General features: G+C 34.7%; 1 protein-coding gene across 1 annotated transcript in view; it reads left to right on the top strand.

Annotated features, from left to right (window-relative positions):
• Window positions 1–21,131, top strand: part of LOC107437802 (aminopeptidase N) — a 135,248-nt gene that overhangs the window by 104,716 nt on the left and 9,401 nt on the right. The window contains exons 11-17 of the mRNA XM_043045904.2: window positions 260–390; window positions 10,267–10,322; window positions 11,578–11,725; window positions 13,906–13,985; window positions 17,600–17,713; window positions 19,270–19,437; window positions 20,345–20,488. Of these exons, the coding sequence (XP_042901838.1) occupies window positions 260–390; window positions 10,267–10,322; window positions 11,578–11,725; window positions 13,906–13,985; window positions 17,600–17,713; window positions 19,270–19,437; window positions 20,345–20,488 (841 nt within the window). The remainder of the gene's footprint in view (window positions 1–259; window positions 391–10,266; window positions 10,323–11,577; window positions 11,726–13,905; window positions 13,986–17,599; window positions 17,714–19,269; window positions 19,438–20,344; window positions 20,489–21,131) is intronic.

The following is a 21,131-nucleotide window of genomic DNA, read 5'->3' as shown; positions in this document are numbered from 1 at the left end:
CGTGTTGAAATGTAAGGGTTAGTTGGCATGGAAACAGTCGGCAACCAATGAAAAAAATTCCATTTTTCATAAGTCTTTGAAATTTTTGAATGATTTTAGGATCGGGGGGCTAAAGTTGCTCCTTTTTATCCACTGTCGAAATTTCAGGACGTAAAAGGTTCTGGAGTTGTGAGAGAAACTATTCATTTTATTGATATAAATTCTTTTTGTTTTGTTGCTGTTTTTTAAATGTTATCTCAATTTTTTTTTCATTTCATAGGAAGCATCAAAGGTTTACCTGGAGCTGACCACTGGGTAGTGGGCAACATTCAAGAGGTCGGTTACTATAGAGTCAACTACGATGACCACAACTGGAAATTACTCATCAAGCAATTCCTGGAAAACCACGAGGTATGTTATACATTTCAAAGGTTTATGGGTGACTAATGTGGTGGTTCAGAGGATAAAGCACTGATCTTCCAGGTTTGAAACCATGCGGTGGTTAATCGGTTTGAATTCTGCTCCTAACTTTCACTGAACGCCATGCTAACGTATAAATTTATCAGCGGTAAACGGATTATCATTTAAAATTCCCTTGTTGTGCGGGTGGTTTTCAGTGGTTTTCCTCACCGTGTAACGTTAGTTCGGGTTAGTTTCATCGAAAATCTTCCACGAAAGCCTGGTCGGTGGAGCGCTGGGCCTATGTCCAAGAGTTCGTGGATTGGATCCCCGCCGGCCGAAGACTCCCCGTGTAGTAAATGGTGACTGATTACGTTAAATCTGTCGAGTTGCAAAGTCCTCCATGTTCCCCTTACAAATCAATACTTCTGGGGGTACTGATCCAGGAGTTTCCTTGTCTTCTGAACTAGTTCAAAATTACAAGGCTACGGCGTTGAACATTAGTAGTCGTAAACACAAAAATTGTGTCGGCTGTTCAACGATTTACCCCGACCTGCAATTATTTAGGGCATACGGGTAAATGTTTATTAAAATCCAAAAAGTCAGTACAAAACATAAAATACATATCCTACATGGCAACAGCTCATGAACAAGGCGGGGGAGTAAGATTAATATTAAGCTATAGTACAAAAGTGAAATTTAAAACCTGGAAAAAGCCCCAAAACAAGTAAAATCCTAAAAGTAATTTAACTACAAATACTAAAATGAGCAATTTTAAAATCTATGGGAAATTAAAACTTGGGTGAAATAGTAAAATATTAAATTGACGAATCATATAAAATCCAACAAATATAGAACCAACATTGTCGTGTAAATAGATAAGGTGATAAAAGCAGGTGTAAGGTGATAAAAGCAGGTGTAAACTTTAAAAATCGATAGTTAAAATCAATAAATAAAAAGTTAAAATGTTGGCACGGTGACGGGACAGTCAAAGTTCAGAAGTAATAGTTCAAGTATTATAGTTTAAGTACAGTCTAAAATATTCTCTAGGGGCACTTTGATGATGTATTTGATAGTGTTCCTGCAGGCCATTTAGAAAAGAGTTGATGTTCAGTATTTTTATTTAGAAAGTCAGTGCTACGACACGTCTGGAATTCCAGACAGTCAAGTAATAGATGTTTTATATCCTGGAATTCACCACAGAAGTTACAGTTTGGGCATCTCCCGAAAAGGTGGTATTGATGATTACCTAACACACCATGGCCTGTAAGAAATTGATTTAGATAAAAATCTGTCTGCAGTCTGGTGACCCTTGGATCTTAAAAAAATTTAAAAGATTGACGTCCCTTTAGTGTTGTTTGTCCATTCGCTTTTCCACCTTGTCATGGCACATTCATTGATTATCGATTTGACCTGTACATGGGCAAGTTGGGCAGTGAAATCCACTCGGTCGAGACTGGTGGCTTCCTTGTCTGCTCGATCCGACTCCTCATCACCCCGTGTCCCCATATGAGCTCTTGTTCAATTAAGAGTAATACCTTTATGACATAGTTTTTTTTAAACTTCAATTACTGTAGTGTTTTTGTAAGAGGGGTCGGCTAGGGCATGAAATGAGGAGAGCGAACCAGTGAAAATACTAAACTTGCTTTCCTTGTTTTGTGTCCATCTTATGGCTTCACGAATTGCCATCAGCTCGACCTCAAAGATTGAGCAGTGGTCAGACGCTCTGGGTGAGGTCTGGTGAACAGTACTTCCATCATATTTAAATATTACACCAAAGTCAGTTCTAAATTGTTTGGGTTCGACCTCCATTCTAGAGCCGTCTGTGTAGATCTCACTGCCGGAATTACGTGGTGGACTATATCCCCAAGGCAAAACGACCTGTTCATCTGGATGGGTTGGGGCTGGTGCTGGTATATTGTTTTGTGTTGCGAGGTTGTTACAGATGATTTATGGGATTATTTGGTACAAATCTTCTCTCCTCCAGCCCCACTTGATTCTCTTTGTATAAATGGTTTCAATTAATTTGAGGTGTGTGGGTTTAACTCCGGCCAGAATCTGGAGAGCATCTCTACTAACTGAAGAATAGCATTTAGTTGTTGTTAAAAGAGGTATGTGTTTCAGAGATTTTAATTTATCATTCATTTTAGTAGTGTTCTTGTACCAGACACTGGCCGCATATAGTATGATTTTTTCGCTTGCCTGATGGAGATATATTTTCTTTAGAATGTATGGGCTAAGTCCCCATGTAGCTCTGGCGACTCTTCTAATTATTTGATTGAAATTAGTAAGTTTATCTTTGATATCGTTAAGGTGTTGCATCCATGTCAGGACCAAGTCGAACACTATGCCAAGGTATTTGAGTGTATTGACCACTTTCAAGTTGATGCTGCTGTTACGATCCATCTTGATACAAGGAGTTCTGCCAATTTTTTTATTGCTTTTGTTGAAAATAATTACCTTGGTCTTATTTTCACTGAAAGTTAGTTTGTTTAACTCTGCCCACGCCGACATTTCTGCAAGAATGTGAGTCACCAATAGGTCAAATCGGTATAAAATAGTGTGACTGAGTAGTTAAAAAATCATCTGCAAAGACAATAATTTTAAAATCTCGTTGATTAAAATCATTGAAGTCACTAAAATCTATGTTAAAAGCATGGCTGAAAATAGTATTGATATATATGAGCCATAAAATGGGTCCCAGTGAGGATTCCTGTGGGACACCCAACTTGACGTTACGTTTGTCTACTGCCTTACCACTGGAGTCCACAAAAATTGCCTCTCTATTATTAAGGAAGCTGAAAATGATGCTTTTTATGTTGTAGGGCAGTGTTTCCCAAACTTATGACTTTTGTGTACCCTTTCTAAATTTTTCGTAACGCTATGTACCACTAATAAAAAAAAAAGAATGTATTTTTTACGATAAAAAAATTGCACGACAGTTTAAAATCACAACTGGTTGTTGACACCACTAATTATTAACTGTTAATTCTGCAAAAAATGGCCAATAGAGAAATACGTAATCGTAAATTTTCATGGCCAGCTTTGTTTGGAAAAAAAAGTTTTGAAATTTTCGTTTGTTGCAAGATATATCGTATTTAAACGCGTACCCCCGCTAAACCGTTCCCGTACCCCTGGGGGTACGTGTACCACACTTTGGGAAACACTGTTGTAGGGAATATCGAGTTGATTTACCCAGTCGGCGTTGTCAAAGGCGTCTTTAATGTCCAGGACCACCCCTATAGTGTGCCTTTTTTCGAGTTTTGCCTGTTGGATAGTGCCCACTACCACTCTGAGTTCCAGTTCTAAATCTATATTGTTGTTCGCGTAAGAGCTTATTTTTTTTCCAAGTAGTATGTCAGTCTCTTAGTAATTAATTTATCTAGTACTTTGCCCCATACTGGAAGCAGGGACAGAGGTTTATATGTTTCCGGTAGCCTAAGGTCCTTGTTAGGTTTTTCTATTGGAGCGACCCTGGCTAGATTCCAACTGTCCGGGATATACATCTCATGAATTCTGTGATTAAAGAATTCCAGAAGCCAAGACTTATTAGTGTAGTAAAGTTCTTTGATGACTTCGTTGGGTATCCCATCAGGTCCCGGTGGCATGTAAACTCTCTTTACACACATAGTATCCCCAAGAGATTTTGAGAANCTTGTTTGATCTCATATCTCTAATTACAGCTTCCAGTTCCCTCAGTGTAAATGGGGGGGGGTCCATCATGTTACCAGTCAGAAGTGCTACAGTGTCGTCTTGACGTTCAGGAAAGTGATGTGCCATAATCGTTTTGATATTTCCTGTGCAATCAGTTGTTAAAACATTGTTTCCATCAAAAACAGCGTGATTCAATGATCTGCCTATATTTGCTCCCTTTGAAGTTTTGTAAGGGGCCGCAAACGCCTCGTCTGTGCCAAGTTTGCTAAGATATGACTTGAGATGGTCAGTTTTAACTTTCTTGATTAATTTTTTGTATTTCGCCTAGTTGTGTTTGTACTTTATTTTAAAGTTCATTCTGATGTTATTGTCTTTTGTTTTCTGATACCTGCGCCTCAGTGCTCTAACATATATCCCATACCTGCCAACTTTTAATTCCTTTCATTATCATTTTTCCCAGTGGTATTAAAATGAAATTAAAACTTCAATTTTAAGCAAACAAATACGTTGCATTTGAAAAAACTTAAGTTGAGAACCTTGATAGTAACGCATATTAATATATGTGCTTAATTTTTGTAAGAATAGTGGTGATCAAAATCATTTAAAAATTAAGTTCATAAAAGAAAAAATAGTATATATTTACTACCACTTTAAATATGAAAATAAAATCTTCCGGAAAATCCGGAAAAGTTGGCAAGTATGATATCCTCATAGTGTTGATATCTGGGGTCCACCAGGAGTAGTGTTTTTTATAATTTATTGTTAATTTTCTTCTTGACAATTGACAAGCGTTGACTATCTCTTCTGTGATGTCTTCAATCTGTTTGTTGAAGTTGGTTTTATTTGAGGTATCAATAATTTTATTTCTCTCAATTATTTTATTGAGTTCAATTTTCAAGGAAAGCCAATCTAGTTTACGGAAATCAATTTTTGCTTTATGAATTCTGCTGTTTTGGTGTTGTCTATCAATTGCTGCCATTATTAGTTCTTGATCAGAGCAAGTTATTCCTTCGTGAACTTTGTAGTTATTGATTTCATTAATGTTACTGGCAATAACATCGATCCATCTTTGGCCAAGTACTGAATTGAACGTAGGCGGGCAGCCTGGGTCGTACACTATGTCTAGATTGTTTCGTAATAAGTAGTCTAATAAAAGGTCTCCTCTGTGATCGCTCCTGGAGCCCCAAGCAACAGACTTGGCATTGAAGTCCCCACACAAGATTGTATCCATGTCCCTATATTTGCTTAGCACAGATTCAAGTAGCTCCAGATTGGTCTCAATATCCTCGTTGGGTGAACAATAGATAGAAATAAACAGATATTCATTATTTCCATGTTTAAATGTGATCGCATAAATGTCTCCAGCTACAAGTACTGGGAAATCGTTAATCAGGTTACTCCTCAGCATAATGGCTGGCCGATCTCGGTGAGTCCTTTCGGTAATAAATCCTATTCCTGGCGTTGAATCCTCTGATGTCTGAAGTTTGGTTGTAATAAGGCTCGTTAATGCGTACTATACTAATATCCAGATTAATAAAATCCTCATTAAGTTGTATGTTTGCTGACAATGTGTGATGTAAGTTTATATGTCCTCTTTTCAAACCTGTGTTGTTGTCACTGTTCATAGTTTGTTCTTTTCGCTTGTCTATTCTGGGTTCTCACATATTGATTGCATTGCTTGTTAAAAGGTGAGTGTTCCACATCTAAAGACAATACGTGTTTTTTGTTTACTCTGTCGCAATGATGACAGAATGGTATCTCCTCACATTCATTATCTTTGTGGCCTTCCGAGAACTATCACTATATTCACCTTGATAGTGTTGATGCAGCATCAACCAGATATCCACATCAATAATTTACTTCGCCAGAAAACACCCACTTCAGTTAGCCGCCATGTTAAGTCTCGCAAGTAACACAAGTTCAGGTTTTCACTAATTATTATTCAAATTCACAAATTTATACCTCATCAATGCTTCTCAGACGATATTAAACACTTTATTACACAAATTATTCCTCAGAATTGACTATTTACTGCATTTTTACTTGTAAACGAATCTCGCTAACAAAAACACAACCTTCTTACTCGAAGAGCTGTTGCCATTCCCGTCTGGATCAACGACCGATATAAAATAAAAATACTTAATCCAGGAGTGTTCTGGGTTGGATTCAAAATGACAAGTTTACAGAACCGAAAATTCATAGTCGTAAATTAAGATCAGATATTGAATGCCGATTATACAATTTAAGAAAAAAATGTTGAACGAGGCACAGTTGCTAGCATAAAGAATCACCAGGGGTAGATGGATTATGTCTTGTTGGGCTAAACGCAAAGGTTAACTGTTTGCGATATCCATTTTACTCCGATATGGGTCATAGACTCACGGTGGCTCAGGGGATAAAGCGTTCGCATTCCAATGAGGAGAACCTGGTTTGAATCCTANATTTCAGTTGTTGAGAAAAGTAACTGTTGTAAGTTTTGTTTTAAAGTCCTTCCCACCAGAGGGCTAAAGCCATGTGTTGTAAAACAATATGAAATAGTAGTCTGCCACTGAACGCCGGATGTAAAGCATCGGCTTAGCTAGAGATAATTTTGTATTTTTAATTCTCTGAAGGGCGCCACCCTAATATGGAATTTGTAAAATAAATGTATATATTTTTGATTGTTGATGAAGCCCATCATTTTGCGTTTTCATCAGTGTTCAGAAGCAGAAAAACTATAAGTTCTTTATTTTATCACAAAAATATAAAATGTATAAAAAACAAAGAGTAAGAAAATGAGTATAGTCATAGAAAAAGTTCAAATTATAATATAGTATTTATCAGTTATAATAAAACTTTTTGTTTAAGCATTGTTAACAATTCAAATTTCTCCGAAGCAGTTCTAAACCTTAATTTTGCTCACAACGTGCTCTTGCGCGCCGAATCCAATCAATTAAAAACGAAAACTGTTGCCAGCGCGAGAAAAGAAATATCATCGGTTTTATTGATACATACATACATACATACGTACGTATTAGCGTTTTATATAATATAGATACTTAATCCAGGAGTGTTCTGTTTTGAACTCAAACTGACAAGTTTACAGAACCGAAAATTCGTAGTCGTAAATTAAGAATTAAGATCAGATATTCAATGCCGATTATACAATTTAAGAAAAAAATGTTGAACGAGGCACAGTTGCTAGCATAAAGAATCACCAGGGGTAGATGGATTATGTCTTGTTGGGCTAAACGCAAAGGTTAACTGTTTGCGATATCCATTTTACTCCGATATGGGTCATAGACTCACGGTGGCTCAGGGGATAAAGCGTTCGCATTCCAATGAGGAGAACCTGGTTTGAATCCTAGTGATGGCTGGTCGATACGAATTCTGCATCCGGCTTACACCAACCTCAGTGCTGACGTAAAATATCCTCAGTGGTAAGCGGGTCATGGTTTAGAGTCCCCTTGTCGTCAGGGTAACCGCGGGCGGTTCTCGTGGTCTTACTCCCCACGTAACGCAAATGCTGGTTAGCTGCATCAAAATGTTTCCCACGAAGGAAAATTTCTCCCATACTTAATAAAGAAATTCTTCTGGATTAGGTTACAAGGCTACTGAGTTGAACATTAGTAGTCGTAAATCTGAAAAATTGACGACGGTTATAAAATAAAATGATGGTTATAATTTCTTTCAAAAGTTCTCCGCTAAAGTGAACATGTACCATTGTTTGATCCAGGATTCCCTTTGTCTTTTAGGTTTGGTTTAAGAATAAAAGGAGTTGAACATATATATCAGTCAATTCGATGATCTTAAAAGATTTGAATGAATGATTCTGTCACAAATCGCATTATGAAAATATAGATATGATTAAGATTGCAATGATTGCTGTTTTTTTCTTCATTCCATTGGTTTTAGTCTCGAACATTGCTGAACTTATTTTTGGCATTTATTTTTGATGGATAAACAACCCTATATAAGTATTTTTTGTATTTTGCAGGCGAGACTTTAATCGTTTCTGAAAATATTTATTTGTCTTTCAATTTAAAGCGTTTATTTGACAAATTTGCTAAACTCAAATTACAATTGCAATATATTATAAAGTTTCTTTTGGTCTTTAATAAAAGTACCACATAATATTATCTTTGTTAGTATGGCCAATAAATATTTACGAAAGCTTTATTTGAATAGTGGGGAAAACAACATTTTGTGTAGNACCAATGTTTGATCCAGGATTCCCTTTGTCTTTTAGGTTTGGTTTAAGAATAAAAGGAGTTGAACATATATATCAGTCAATTCGATGATCTTAAAAGATTTGAATGAATGATTCTGTCACAAATCGCATTATGAAAATATAGATATGATTAAGATTGCAATGATTGCTGTTTTTTTCTTCATTCCATTGGTTTTAGTCTCGAACATTGCTGAACTTATTTTTGGCATTTATTTTTGATGGATAAACAACCCTATATAAGTATTTTTTGTATTTTGCAGGCGAGACTTTAATCGTTTCTGAAAATATTTATTTGTCTTTCAATTTAAAGCGTTTATTTGACAAGTTTGCTAAACTCAAATTACAATTACAATATATTATAAAGTTTCTTTTGGTCTTTAATAGAAAGTACCACATAATATTATCTTTGTTAGTGTGGCCATTAAATATTTACGAAGGCTTTATTTGAATAGTGGGGAAACCCCATTTTGTGTAGATACAGATAAGTTATTCTATATTTTCTCGTTTGTGTGCCCTCTGCTTGAAATCAGCTGGAGGTGTGTACTGACTTTGGAAAAATCATTTTTGTTGCAATAATTTATATTTCTGTAACTTTTATTTTATTTTATAACCGTCTCTGAACAACCGACGCAAATTTGGGACTACTAAGGTTCAACTCTTCAGCCTTGTCATTTAAAACTCAATCCAGAAAAAGAACTTCTTTATCAAGTATTGAGAGAAATTTTCCTTCGTGAAGGACTTTTTTTGATCGAACTAACCCGCATTTGAGTTATATGAATTGGAAGACCACGAGAACCTCCCACTGTTAGCCTGATGGCAAGGGGACTCAAAACCATGATTAGCTTATCACTGAGGGTATTTACCTCAGCACCGTGTTCGGTGCAAGCCGGATGCGGAATTCGTATTGACTAACCAGCGCTGGGATTCGAACCCGGTTCACCTCATTGGGAGACGAACGCTCTATCCCCTGAACCATCGGCAACTTTTAGAAAAAATTGAGGGTTTCATCTTCAGTTTGCCGTTAGCTCTTCTTATTTTGAACAAAGTTCAAGGGATTATCCATCCCAAACTCTCTACAGCTTACCCCGCCTCCAAAGATTAATCTTATAGGATATGCTACCTAGTTTGCCCTGTTTAAAATGTGTCCCGGTATTTGACACTGTAAATCTACATACATTAAAACAGAAATATTTAGGAAATAAAAAATTTTTTGTTTTCTCCAAAAGTGGACATCACAAAAACTGCACATCTCCATATTAGGTATCTATATTCTCGTTTTTTTTTCAGAACTTATATTTACAAAAAGTTTTTGATGAATAATTTTAGCTACCAAATTCATAGACCGAAAAAAAACAATCGTTACAGTTGTTCATCCTGCAGATTTTATTAAGATTAATATTGTTTTTTTTTTTTTGTTTCAATAATACAAAACATTTTTCAACTAAGGTAATAAAATTGAAAAATGCGACTCCTTCCAAACATTTTCAATCCGTTTTTAATTTTGTTCGAAGAATGTTAGAATTTCTATAATAACACAGTAAAAAGTGTTGCCTAACTTCACTCACTGGAGAATTGAAGGCATTATTTTAAATTAGCTTTCGTGACTAATTTTTTTTAATAAATAAGAATATTTATGTTTGGAAGATCTCTAATTCACTATTCTTGATAAACTAGTTCTGTTTTTTTATATAGTTTATTGCGAAGCGTGTTTTTATATTCTTTGTAGTTTTTGAAATGAGTTGAATAAAAATTGTTTGCAGGACGCAAACTATGCTAACTTAATGTGACCGTATCATAAAGGCGCAGAATATGAGTGTCATTTTTTTCATCTGAGTACAGTATACACAAGGTATGTCATGTATAGACTAAATACATTAATATCACAAACCTATCGTTTCCTTTATCAGTTACAAAATGCCCGCCATTAAAACAGAAAGCTTTTAGTGTTGCCAATGGAGACTAACTAATTTTACTTAGATTTGTTGTATAAAGAAACTCTGCAGATTGTTTCTTGTTTCTTTTAGGTGATACATCCTGTGAATAGGGCGCAGATAATTGACGATTCACTTGACTTGGCAAGGTAATTACTTTTTCGTATGCTTCAACAGAAATCATGAGCTATTATTTTTAAATAAACGAATATTATATTTCAAAGAGTTACGAAGATCATTTAATAGTACATACGTTTTTTGTTTGGAGACACTGCGCTCATATCATGCGCTTTATCTTATCTAATATTTGATATTTAGTGAAAGGAAGAATTATAGGATCTAGTTCAGNAGATTATTTTAAGACGATACCATCAAAACAAGAAATCTGGTTTCTAACTGGGCATGGTCCTTTTCCATGTTATTTTAAATATCTAAACATCTCAGATAATGATCACTGCACGTGCGGTCTTCTGGGCACTCCAGAACACTATCTTACGGAATGCATCTACACAGCTTCATGGCATACTCGTGCATCGAATATCACTAATCTACCAACTCGGCAAAAACAATTCATAACTAACAATGCACTTAAAACCAAATTATTATTAGTAATGAATTTTCTTTCTGATAATGATAATATTCTAAAATTTTAAATATAAAAAAAAAATTACTATATATTTTGGAATGTTTACCTATATGTTGTAAATACTGTACATATCTTTTCTATTTAATTTTTTATTTATTATTATAACATTTTAATTACTTTCTTTTATTATTTAATACCTGGAAATCAAAATTTTAATGGAGAACTAAAAAAAAAAATTTATTAACCTTTTTTTCCTTTATATTAATTTACTTTTCAAAATTCATTTATTGCCACTTTCTATATGTCATATATATAAAAAAATTCTTGTTTAAAAAATAATTAGTATTTCTATATATTTGTAAACAAATTAATATTTCTGTATATTTGTAAACAAAATTTTAACCTCCTTTCTTTTGAAACTTTAAATAATTGATTGAGGTTGGCTGAAAGTAGTGGCCAGACGCGGTTTATACGGGTAAGGGTTTTTCTAACCTAGGTACGTATCCGCGTCTGGAAGGAAAGAAAAGAAAGATGTTTCAAATTCAGCGACAAAACTTGACTCAAAATCAAACATTGTAGCAAAATCTCACAAAATTTGTTCCATAAAATTGCAAGCGATAGAAATTGGTAGATTTAATTAAATCTGATTTTTTAAAGCCTATTTATACTTTATTTACTAATTTCATTCTTTAGTATGCTCCATTGCAAAACTTTTAATTACTTTCCTAAGTAGAATGAATGTGAGCGGTGAATATAATCATTCGAATTGTGTATGTAATCCAAATGAGTGTGTCTAAATAACAATTTGTTGCGTACAGGGCGGGTCACATAGATTACCATTTGGCACTCAATATGACCCTCTACTTGAAGGAAGAGGATGACTACTTACCTTGGAAAGCAGCTCTCTACGGATTCTCCTTCATCGACTCCATGATCTCTAGGAGTGCTGTCTTCGGAAAATGGAAAGTAAGTCTCTTCTTTTTTATTGAGTTAGTCGTTATCTCATATCGTTAGGTGATGTTTCCATCCTATTCCGGTAAAGACATGATACGGATTCACTACGATTCAATGATGTGTCCTTTGTGGAAACAAGCCAGCATTCTTCTAAATTTCATCGTTTCTGAGAACGACTTACGATCATATCCCCTACGATACAATCATTTATCGTTTACGGGAAAGACAATATACGGATTGGCACACATAACTTAACCATGGTTAAGCACCTAGCCCCATTTTCAGGGTTAAACAGCTATGGCCGAAATGCTTCGCAACTTTGAACCCAATTAGATGACGGGGACAGTGTCTGAGTGAGTACCCCCCTCTCCTAACTTCCGCGCCACAACCAACGAAAAAAACTTTCAGCCACGACATACTCAGTGAGCATTTTGCTGCATAAACTCGCCGATTGTTGAGTTGGCGGCCAAGATTGAACTTCCGATGCCGTTAATCGAACTTTTATGAGCAATAACATTTGGCACAAATAATGCATGAAACAATTTCCCTACATTCGATTCCCAGATGGCTCAGGGGATGGAGCGTTCGCCTTCCAATAAAGTAAACCGGGTTCAAATCCCAGTGATGGCTGGTCGATACTCATTTTGCATCGGGCTTACGTCGACCACAGTGCTCAAGTGAAATATCCTCAGTGGTAGGTGGATCATGGGTTAGAGACCCTTTGCCGTCGGCCTAACCGTGGGAGGTTCTCGTGCTTTTCCTCTCCATGTAACGTAAATGTGGATTAGTTCCATCAAAAAGTCCTCCACGACGGCAAATTTCTCCCAATACTTAATCCAGGAGTTCCCTTGTCTTCTGGATTTTGTTCAAAATTACAAGGCTTTGGAGTTGGTAGTCTTAAACTTAGAATAATAGGATCGACTGTTCAACGACGGTTATAAATTTGAAATAAAATTAAATATACACGTTGGTAAAGGTCATCTTCTGTTGATTGCTATAATCAGCGTTATATTTATTGCAATCTCTGCCACATGCAATTTAAAAATTGCAGTGTTTAAATACGATGTTATTAGGAAACACGAGTTTCGTGTCTGAGTACTTATCACTTTTTGACCCGATCGTTTCGCGACAATTTCCTTTTTTCGACTGCTAATTATCGTTTCTTCGGCCATTTCTGCATGGTTTTTCAAAATGTGATATTTTTAACCAGGTGTTATTGCGACATTTGAATAATTATTTCTTTAACGCGCTTATTTTGAGACTGTTCTGAAACCTATAGGTGACCCACGTCGTTTTTCGATCGACAGAGTTTTTCCAAATTCCGATTTTTTAATGCAATGTAGTTGCGATATTGTGCATTTGAGTAATGACTTTGTGACTAATTCCATCTACCTTTTGCGACCGATTTATCGGTAGCTGTTTTTCGTGTATACGATATTTTTTACGTGGTTTTTCAAATAACGATATTTTTAATATCATATCGTTTCGGAAACGAATTCCAAATAAGAGTAATCACTTTTTAACGTGTGGCTGGGTGGCGCAGTTGGTTTGTCGTAGGCCTTCTGAGCCCAAGTCTGCGGGTTTGATCCCCGGCCCAGACACCGGATTCTCGGGATGCAGAAAATCCTCCCCGGCCATGTCGTATGATTATGCGGCATGTAAAAGATCCCTGGAGAAAAATTAAATTCCTGGTGCACTTTAGCATCCAAATAGAGTCTCGGTGCTGCCATCTAGTGTGGCAGAAACTAGACGTCCAAATTAACATTTTTGTACAACTTACAGCTCAGTTTGAAAAATTTTCACTTGTAAATTTGTAGTCTAAGTATGATACCTCCAAGTTTCACGCTTTTTAAAAAAGTGTTTTCTTAGTAGGGAACATCAAATTAAATTCACATTGTAAGCTCATATTTTAATAAAATTTAGTCAACACTTAAAAATACTTTTAAAGAACCAGCAAGTGTACCATATATAATTATTTAAACGTAATGTTTGTCAAAATTATTTTAAACTGCATTTATTTCAAGAACAATAAAATATAAATTTTACTACCACATCAAATATAGAAATGAAATATGTTGTAGGTTTAAGCGCTCATGCTCCATGACCCCTCACTCGCTTGATATTTCAATTCCTTCTGACAACGCGGGAAAAAAATTTCACATGCAAATTTTTTGAAATGGTTTATCTTTCAGAATTATTTGGTTGAACAGTTGAAACCTATGTATGAACGCCTTGGCTGGAACGAAAATTCAGATGAAAATATATTAGTTCAGTAAGTATCAATTTTTGGAAAAAAAATATTTTTGGACATAAGATATGAACAGACGTACGAAATGAATCGAGTAGTTGAATGCCTTTTTATGGGTCAATAATTCCTTCTCACAGTCGATAAGGATTATACTGATTTATAAAACAATCACTTTAGTTTCCAGTTGTATTAAAGTCGAAATAATATTTTACGAATTATGTGTTAATTCAATTATTGTTTTTCATTCATAAAAAAACCTTTTTTTCTTCATCCTGTGTAGGGTAAAATTAACCACCGATCGCAGGACGACCAAGTATAAAAATTGGCGAGTAAAAATTTGTTTGTTAACTGGCAACCGATCATCCCTTTTATTTTCACCGAAAATACACCCCATGTGTTTCAACACACGAGCAAGTTCTCTTATTATTTATTACACGGGAAAGCTATTTTTTTCCCGGAACATTCAGGTTATTTTAGGCTGGTTCAAATTTTTAGGGAGACTTAATTTCGTTATCGAACGTTTCAGTCGGATTGTAGTTTTCATATTTTTTATTTATTTCCCAATAATATTTGAAAAAATAAGGGAAATCTTAGTAATTGTAATTCGTTTATTAAATAAGTCGCGCGATTCCCACAAAGAACAAAGGGAAAAAATTTTTATTTTTAATTAATGCTTACTTAAACCAAAAATAGATTAATAGACAGGATATGAATTTAAAAGTGTGAGCGAAAGCGTTTAAAAAAAGGATTTACAGAAAAGGAATAGCATAAAGAGATTAATTGAAGCTTTTCATGTTACATACATACATCGAAGGTGGTAGTGAAATATTAATTGGTTCTATTATTTTATTCTAAATTAATTATTGTAGTGTTTGGNAAATATATATATATATATGTGTGTGTGTGTGTGTGTGTGATGGAATGTTTATATGCATATGTATATGAACCTTATACAAATCCGCACCTAATTTAGTATGCAGGAAACAAAATAAGAGATGGACCACCATAAATAACTTTTGATCTATTGATTGGATCTCCGCGTTCTAGGACTCATTCTTAAAAGTTTAAGAAGGTTACTTCTAAAATGCTAAATAATTAATGTAGATGATATTCTAAGTTACATGATCAGACACAAAATTGTCTCTAAATAAACATACCTTTTTCTCGAAATATTCGGATTTCTGGTACTTTAACTTTTTAAGCTAAGTGAAACATTTTTGCACACAATTATAAAATTCATTTATAAGTAAAGAATTCCATGCAAAAATAAAATTTTAGCAAGCATTTATTATGTTTTATTATTCTATTTATTAATATTGGAAAATATTTTGAATTGTACGCTATAAATCTGTTTACATCATTTTAAAGAATGTAACTTTACATGGCAAAATGAAATTGCATTCTTTGAAATGATGTAAAAAATGTTATATGACCTTGCAGTTTCAAATATTATCGACCATTATTAAATAAAATAAGAATAAATATTTGCGGAGAAAAATATTTTTCATTGAATTATCTTTGCATAAATGAATTTTATAATTGTGTGAAAAAAAATTTCAATTCGCTTAAAAAAATTTTGGGATATAGCAAAATACGCAAAAAAAAATTTATATTAGGGAGTCCAAACTTTGAAATGGTCTCCTGACCAAAGTATGGTCTCCATATTTCCTAGATTGCGACTAATAGTACCCCCTATGGAATAAATCGAAAAAAAGGTATGTGTATTCAGAGAAAGTATGTTTTTGTGTCTGATTTTGTAACTTAAAATATTGTCTGCACTAATTGTTGTTGCTGCCGTAGGCTATTAAGGCAAGGGGTGCGATTGTTCTTGTTTTCCAGTTGCGCCATCTATGACCAAGAATTCGACTTCTGCCACAGCCATATGTCACACCCGTTTATACCTCAGATCGTAATTTTGACTTGTACCAGAGAACGATTCATCTCTAATTCATAACCCACAGAGGTATATTTTGTTATAGGAACATGGAGCACTTTGTGTTCCGACGGATTTAACACGATCGATTCACCTATTACTACATTTTAGTCCAGTGCTCTGCTACATAGGCTATCTCGGCCACTGCAGTAGCTAAATCACGAAAGTTTTTTTTATTTGTATGTTGTGATAAAGAACTGATTATAAAACAAATGCAAGAATTTGGTCAATTATGGTTAAAATAATGCGTATACGGAGTCGAAAACATGTACTGTAAGCGATTTTCATACAAAAATGGAGGCAAATACCTAACGACAAAGGAGTGCTTCACGAAGCGTGCCACTACACCAAAACCAAGAGTAATGAAACATCTAGAATGTTCTTTAAAACTACTTTTTGCAAAGTAACCCTGTTTGTAATTCAGTAACACTAACATTTATAGTTATAATACTATGTGATACACATAAGAATCGGTAAAGATACTTTTACGATACAATCTAAAGCAAGAATAATACATTTAGGATGTGCATATGTACATTAATTCTTAAAATAAAATTAGTTTGTTAATCAAACATAGACACAGCACAGGCAGACTATTAATATGAATTCGAAGTGAATAGAAGTTTAATATTGTTTTATATAAATGGTAGAATTATGTAAATCTTATATGAGAATAAAAATATCTTTATTATGCAACTTAGCATACACGAATTTTATAATATTTTAAGTAAATAGTTCGGCAAATCAATCCGACTAAAAGATCGAAATGGCTGGACAAAAAATTGACCGCAATCAATATTTTTTTATGAATCAGTAAAGAAGAGTGAGCCAGTGTGTCAATCAAATCCGACAAGAACTCATATTTCACCAGTACACATCTTGCAAACAAACCACCCTATTGTCAATATTTTAATATTACTCAATTATTTGCCTTTAAACTTTTAACAATGATCCAGAAACATTAAAACATGTGCTACCATCATTTCATACAAGAGTTTAGTTAAATAGTGTAAATACAATCTAAATATTTCCCAAATTAACGGATCTTCATAAAACGGTGTTATACATGGCATATTTCAGATTACCCCCCCCCCCCCCCNCCCCCCCCAGCCTCGAATCATTACATTAAATACGTGAAGATTCGATTATTAGATCAAAAGTTGTTCAGGGTAAACTTCATTTTGACACAACGGACCTAACTGTCTACTTTAATAATCCCTCCGATCACTAGCCAAGTAAAAGGTTTTTCATTGGATTTGATAAATATTGCATGATATGGAATGGTTTAACAGTTCTAAGCAATCAAAGATTAGTTTTTATGATTCCTTGATTAGAATATCACAAGTAAATCAACGTTAAAAATTTCGATGACCTTACTGAATTCATAAGTGGGTTTAAAGTTTTCGTGGCTAAGGTAAATGCATAAGAAATGCTTTAGCTTTCTTAAACGAAGATTATCTTCAAGTTGAATTATGATTTGTNGGTAGACTTCATTTTGACACAACGGACCTAATTGTCTACTTTAATAATCCCTCCGATCACTAGCCAAGTAAAAGGTTTTTCATTGGATTTGATAAATATTTTATGATATGGAATGGTTTACGATTTTCATATACTACTAATTATTTTCATATTTTTTCTGTGGCTGCCCTGTTCATTCGAAATATTTTGTTTTTTGCTATAATAAACTGTTGTGATGTTTCAGATACAAGAGAACGACCGTTGTGGGATGGATGTGCGGTTATGATTATCCAGACTGCATCAAAACGGCGCAGCAAAAATTTGAAGAATGGAGAAGAGATCCCACCAACACTAACGTGTAAGTCTCTTTGCTAATAAAATACAGTTTGTCTTGGGAAAGATTCGACTGGACTGGTGACTATGGTTGCGACGTTTTCCTATAGGATTAATATTAAACAGCCATTTACAGTGAAATCTCCTCCAGCCACGAGTTCCGCTGTACGAAGCGTATTCTGCTAAGAACTTCCACCGATATTTTAATAATGCGAGTCTCTGGTGATCCCAGGAATAATATCCGTCTGTTTTCAAGGTATCGTGTCTGTTGCTTCGCATCTTGCTACTTTACACGATCAGTTTGAATTTTTGCTGAGTAAAAAGGACTTAAAATCTTTACCCTAATTCGTTGACATTTCGATTAAAAAATCCCTATTTCTTAGAGAGTCAAATAGCAGTGAACAAGAAACAAGGATCGCAATAATTTTCTTAATAAATCATTTTTGTATTACTTATATATCAATCCATAGTTTTGTTATTTCCTGTGAAATATCTTTTCAAATACATACGAATATCCTACGCAGGTAGTCAAATAAGCGTCACCCTACCAATACAGGTGAGACGGCCCGATCAGGAACTTTGCTGTCACCCGAATATAAATGAGGCGGCCCAATCAGAAACTTTGCTGTCACCCGAATATGGGTAACGCTGTCCGATCACCCGAATATGAGTGAGGCGACAGTCAACGTGTTAGGACACGTTAGCGAGAGAAAGAAGATCTCTTCGTCTCCATAGCAACAGACTTTATGGCGAAGAGAATTCTTTCGATCGACAAACTATACACAAATTTTCTATTCTTCGCCCCCCTCCTTTTTCATGATTACGTTGCGAAAGATATTGTATTTTCCCTTTTAAGAAGTCTGAGTATAATGACTTGGGGAAAAGTAAGAAATGTGGATACCGTAGTGACGGATAGAGGGGGAGGAGGAAATCGCATAACCTTGAAACGCCTATTTTATTGACAGTGAGTATAAATTAGGCTCTGTTGAAAATACTGTTAGCGCTATCTATCGGTGTGATTTTAAGTTAACAAAAACTAAAAATATCCCCAATGTGACGAAAACAATAAATAATACTTTGAGAAAAAGAAAAGTTATCACACACAACCAAAACGTTAACATCGCCACTGTGCACGTGTCGAGCTCAAACTCGTCTCCCGACTTTTCTATACAGCGCCATCTATCAGTGCGATATAAAGTTTTCCTTTTACCACGCCAAAAAAGGCTCATTGATTTGGAAGCATACTGTTGAAATTTCAGTCCTTTAGGATCAGTGGTTCCTTGGTTGCATGATTTCAATTTCACTCATAATTGCATAATTTTAATTCCACAATTCATAAACAATCAGGGATTGTTTTTGATTGCATCACTTACGAAGGCATTTTTGGACAATTTAAATGCTTGATAACTAAATAAACATTTGACGAAAAAAAACAGACTTTCGGTTTCAGGGGAGAATTTCCAATAAGTTTGGCCATTCGAAGAAGACATTGTGTGGTCAAATCAGTGAAGACGTTACACTTGTTCTATCCACCCTAAAGAATAGCCTATGAAGGACAAATAATTTTTTTTTCCTTTCCAGAATTCCTCCTAATTTGAGAAGCGTAGTGTATTGCTCGGCGGTCAAAAATGGCGGAGAAGATGTTTGGAATTTCATCTGGGAGCAATACAAGAAAGCTCAGATCGCATCTGAGAAAGACAAATTCATGTATTCATTGGCATGCGCCAAAGAACCATGGTTGCTCACAAGGTAAGTTGTCCAACTCTGTTCTTACTTTATTAGAACCTTCTTATCATACAAACAAATGTAACAATTAATAGAAAATGCTATACCAACCATAAAATCATTATCCGAATTTTTATATATTGTGAAAATGACAGAAATGGGTGGTTGTTGACTTCCACCGGTGAATGTTTACTATCGAAATATATACTAGGTCTAGTTAAGTGTCACTGCCCGGTATGCCTTACATCCATGTTTTTTTAAAGGTTCTGTGCCACTGCCCAGTATGCATTTAACCGGTACTCTGAACACTCATGTTTCTCCTAATCTACTCTCAGCAGATATTAAAATATCGAATAATTATAATAATATCAACGAATAAATTAATATCAAATCGGATGTAATAAATATTTCGGACATTCACCCAAGCGACTATGTGATTGCTGACATTCACTGGTGAAAGTCGACATTCTCTCGATTTCGATCATTCCCGATAACATATATATTGTTTAATTTTCTCATTCGTGTTGTTTATAAACATTTTTAAACCAGAATGTGTGCCGTCGCCCAATTACAATTTGAGATATTTCAGTTTTTTCTATTACCAACACAATTTCGTTTCTTGAAATAATACCTTTGTTTGCTTTCAAGTTTTTTATAATTAATATCTTTATTCGTGTGCAATTAAAGTTTCTTCTAAATCAGATTTCATTCGTTTAAACTCTAATAAAATTATATTTGAAAAAAAATCTAAAGACTGGCAAATGTGTCGTTGTAAATGACTATCAATCCCACATCGCATAACTTTTCAAAAATTATGCTTTCTAAGAAAGTATTTCTTTCATTCTTTTAAAAAAAAAAGTGATTAAAAGTTAGTTGTGTTCTGAGGTGGACATAAATTTAGCCTAAAATGTGCTTTGATATTTGTGTTTAGGTACCTAAACTGGAGTTTGAGTTCTGATTCGGGCATTCGTAGACAGGATGGAAGTTATGTCTTCCGATCTGTTGGATCTAAACTTTATGGAAGAGACATAACATTCAATTACATCAGAGACAAGTGGAATATTGTATTTGAAAGGTAAATATCTTTTTCATAAATATTAACTCCTAACAAAGCAACGCGTCACTTTAATAAGAATTCTAACCAAAAAAAAATAAATCCTGAGGCAACTATGTTTCGATATGAAGTACCATTTTCGATAAATAACAGACTTCGGTTTAACTGGGAAGATCGCTTGTTTTGACTCGAAAATAAACGAGGATAATGAATGCATTCTTCAATCAGGAAAAGTTTGGTTGATATATTTTTCTATATTTTGTTTAAAAAAAATACATAGATGGACTCTAATTTTCGACCATTTTATTTTTTTACATTTTCTGAACAAATTACGGGGAAACGATGCAAAAAGTTGTAACAGCAGGCGATGCCGAGAAATCCAATAAATGCTCAAAATTTTTCTTCACAATCTGTAGTTGTAAAAGTTGGTTACATGTAGTCTGGTGATCTTAATACAGTTCTCCCGGCTTATCACAAAACAGCAATGAATCAACTTGTGGTATCCGTTCGTCGAATTCTGTTGCAGACAAAATTCTGGTGGGTACTGTAGCGTGTGTACCACTACAATTATTCGATTCCATTTCACTATCATGTAAGACATATTAACTTGATTTATCCTGAGGTACCTTTTAATAGATGAAGGTTGACATCGTCGTTACGACTC

The sequence above is a fragment of the Parasteatoda tepidariorum genome, chromosome 9, assembly GCF_043381705.1.
Source record: "Parasteatoda tepidariorum isolate YZ-2023 chromosome 9, CAS_Ptep_4.0, whole genome shotgun sequence".
NCBI classification, from domain to species: domain Eukaryota; kingdom Metazoa; phylum Arthropoda; class Arachnida; order Araneae; family Theridiidae; genus Parasteatoda; species Parasteatoda tepidariorum.
This window is presented reverse-complemented; position numbering and strand designations above follow the sequence as displayed.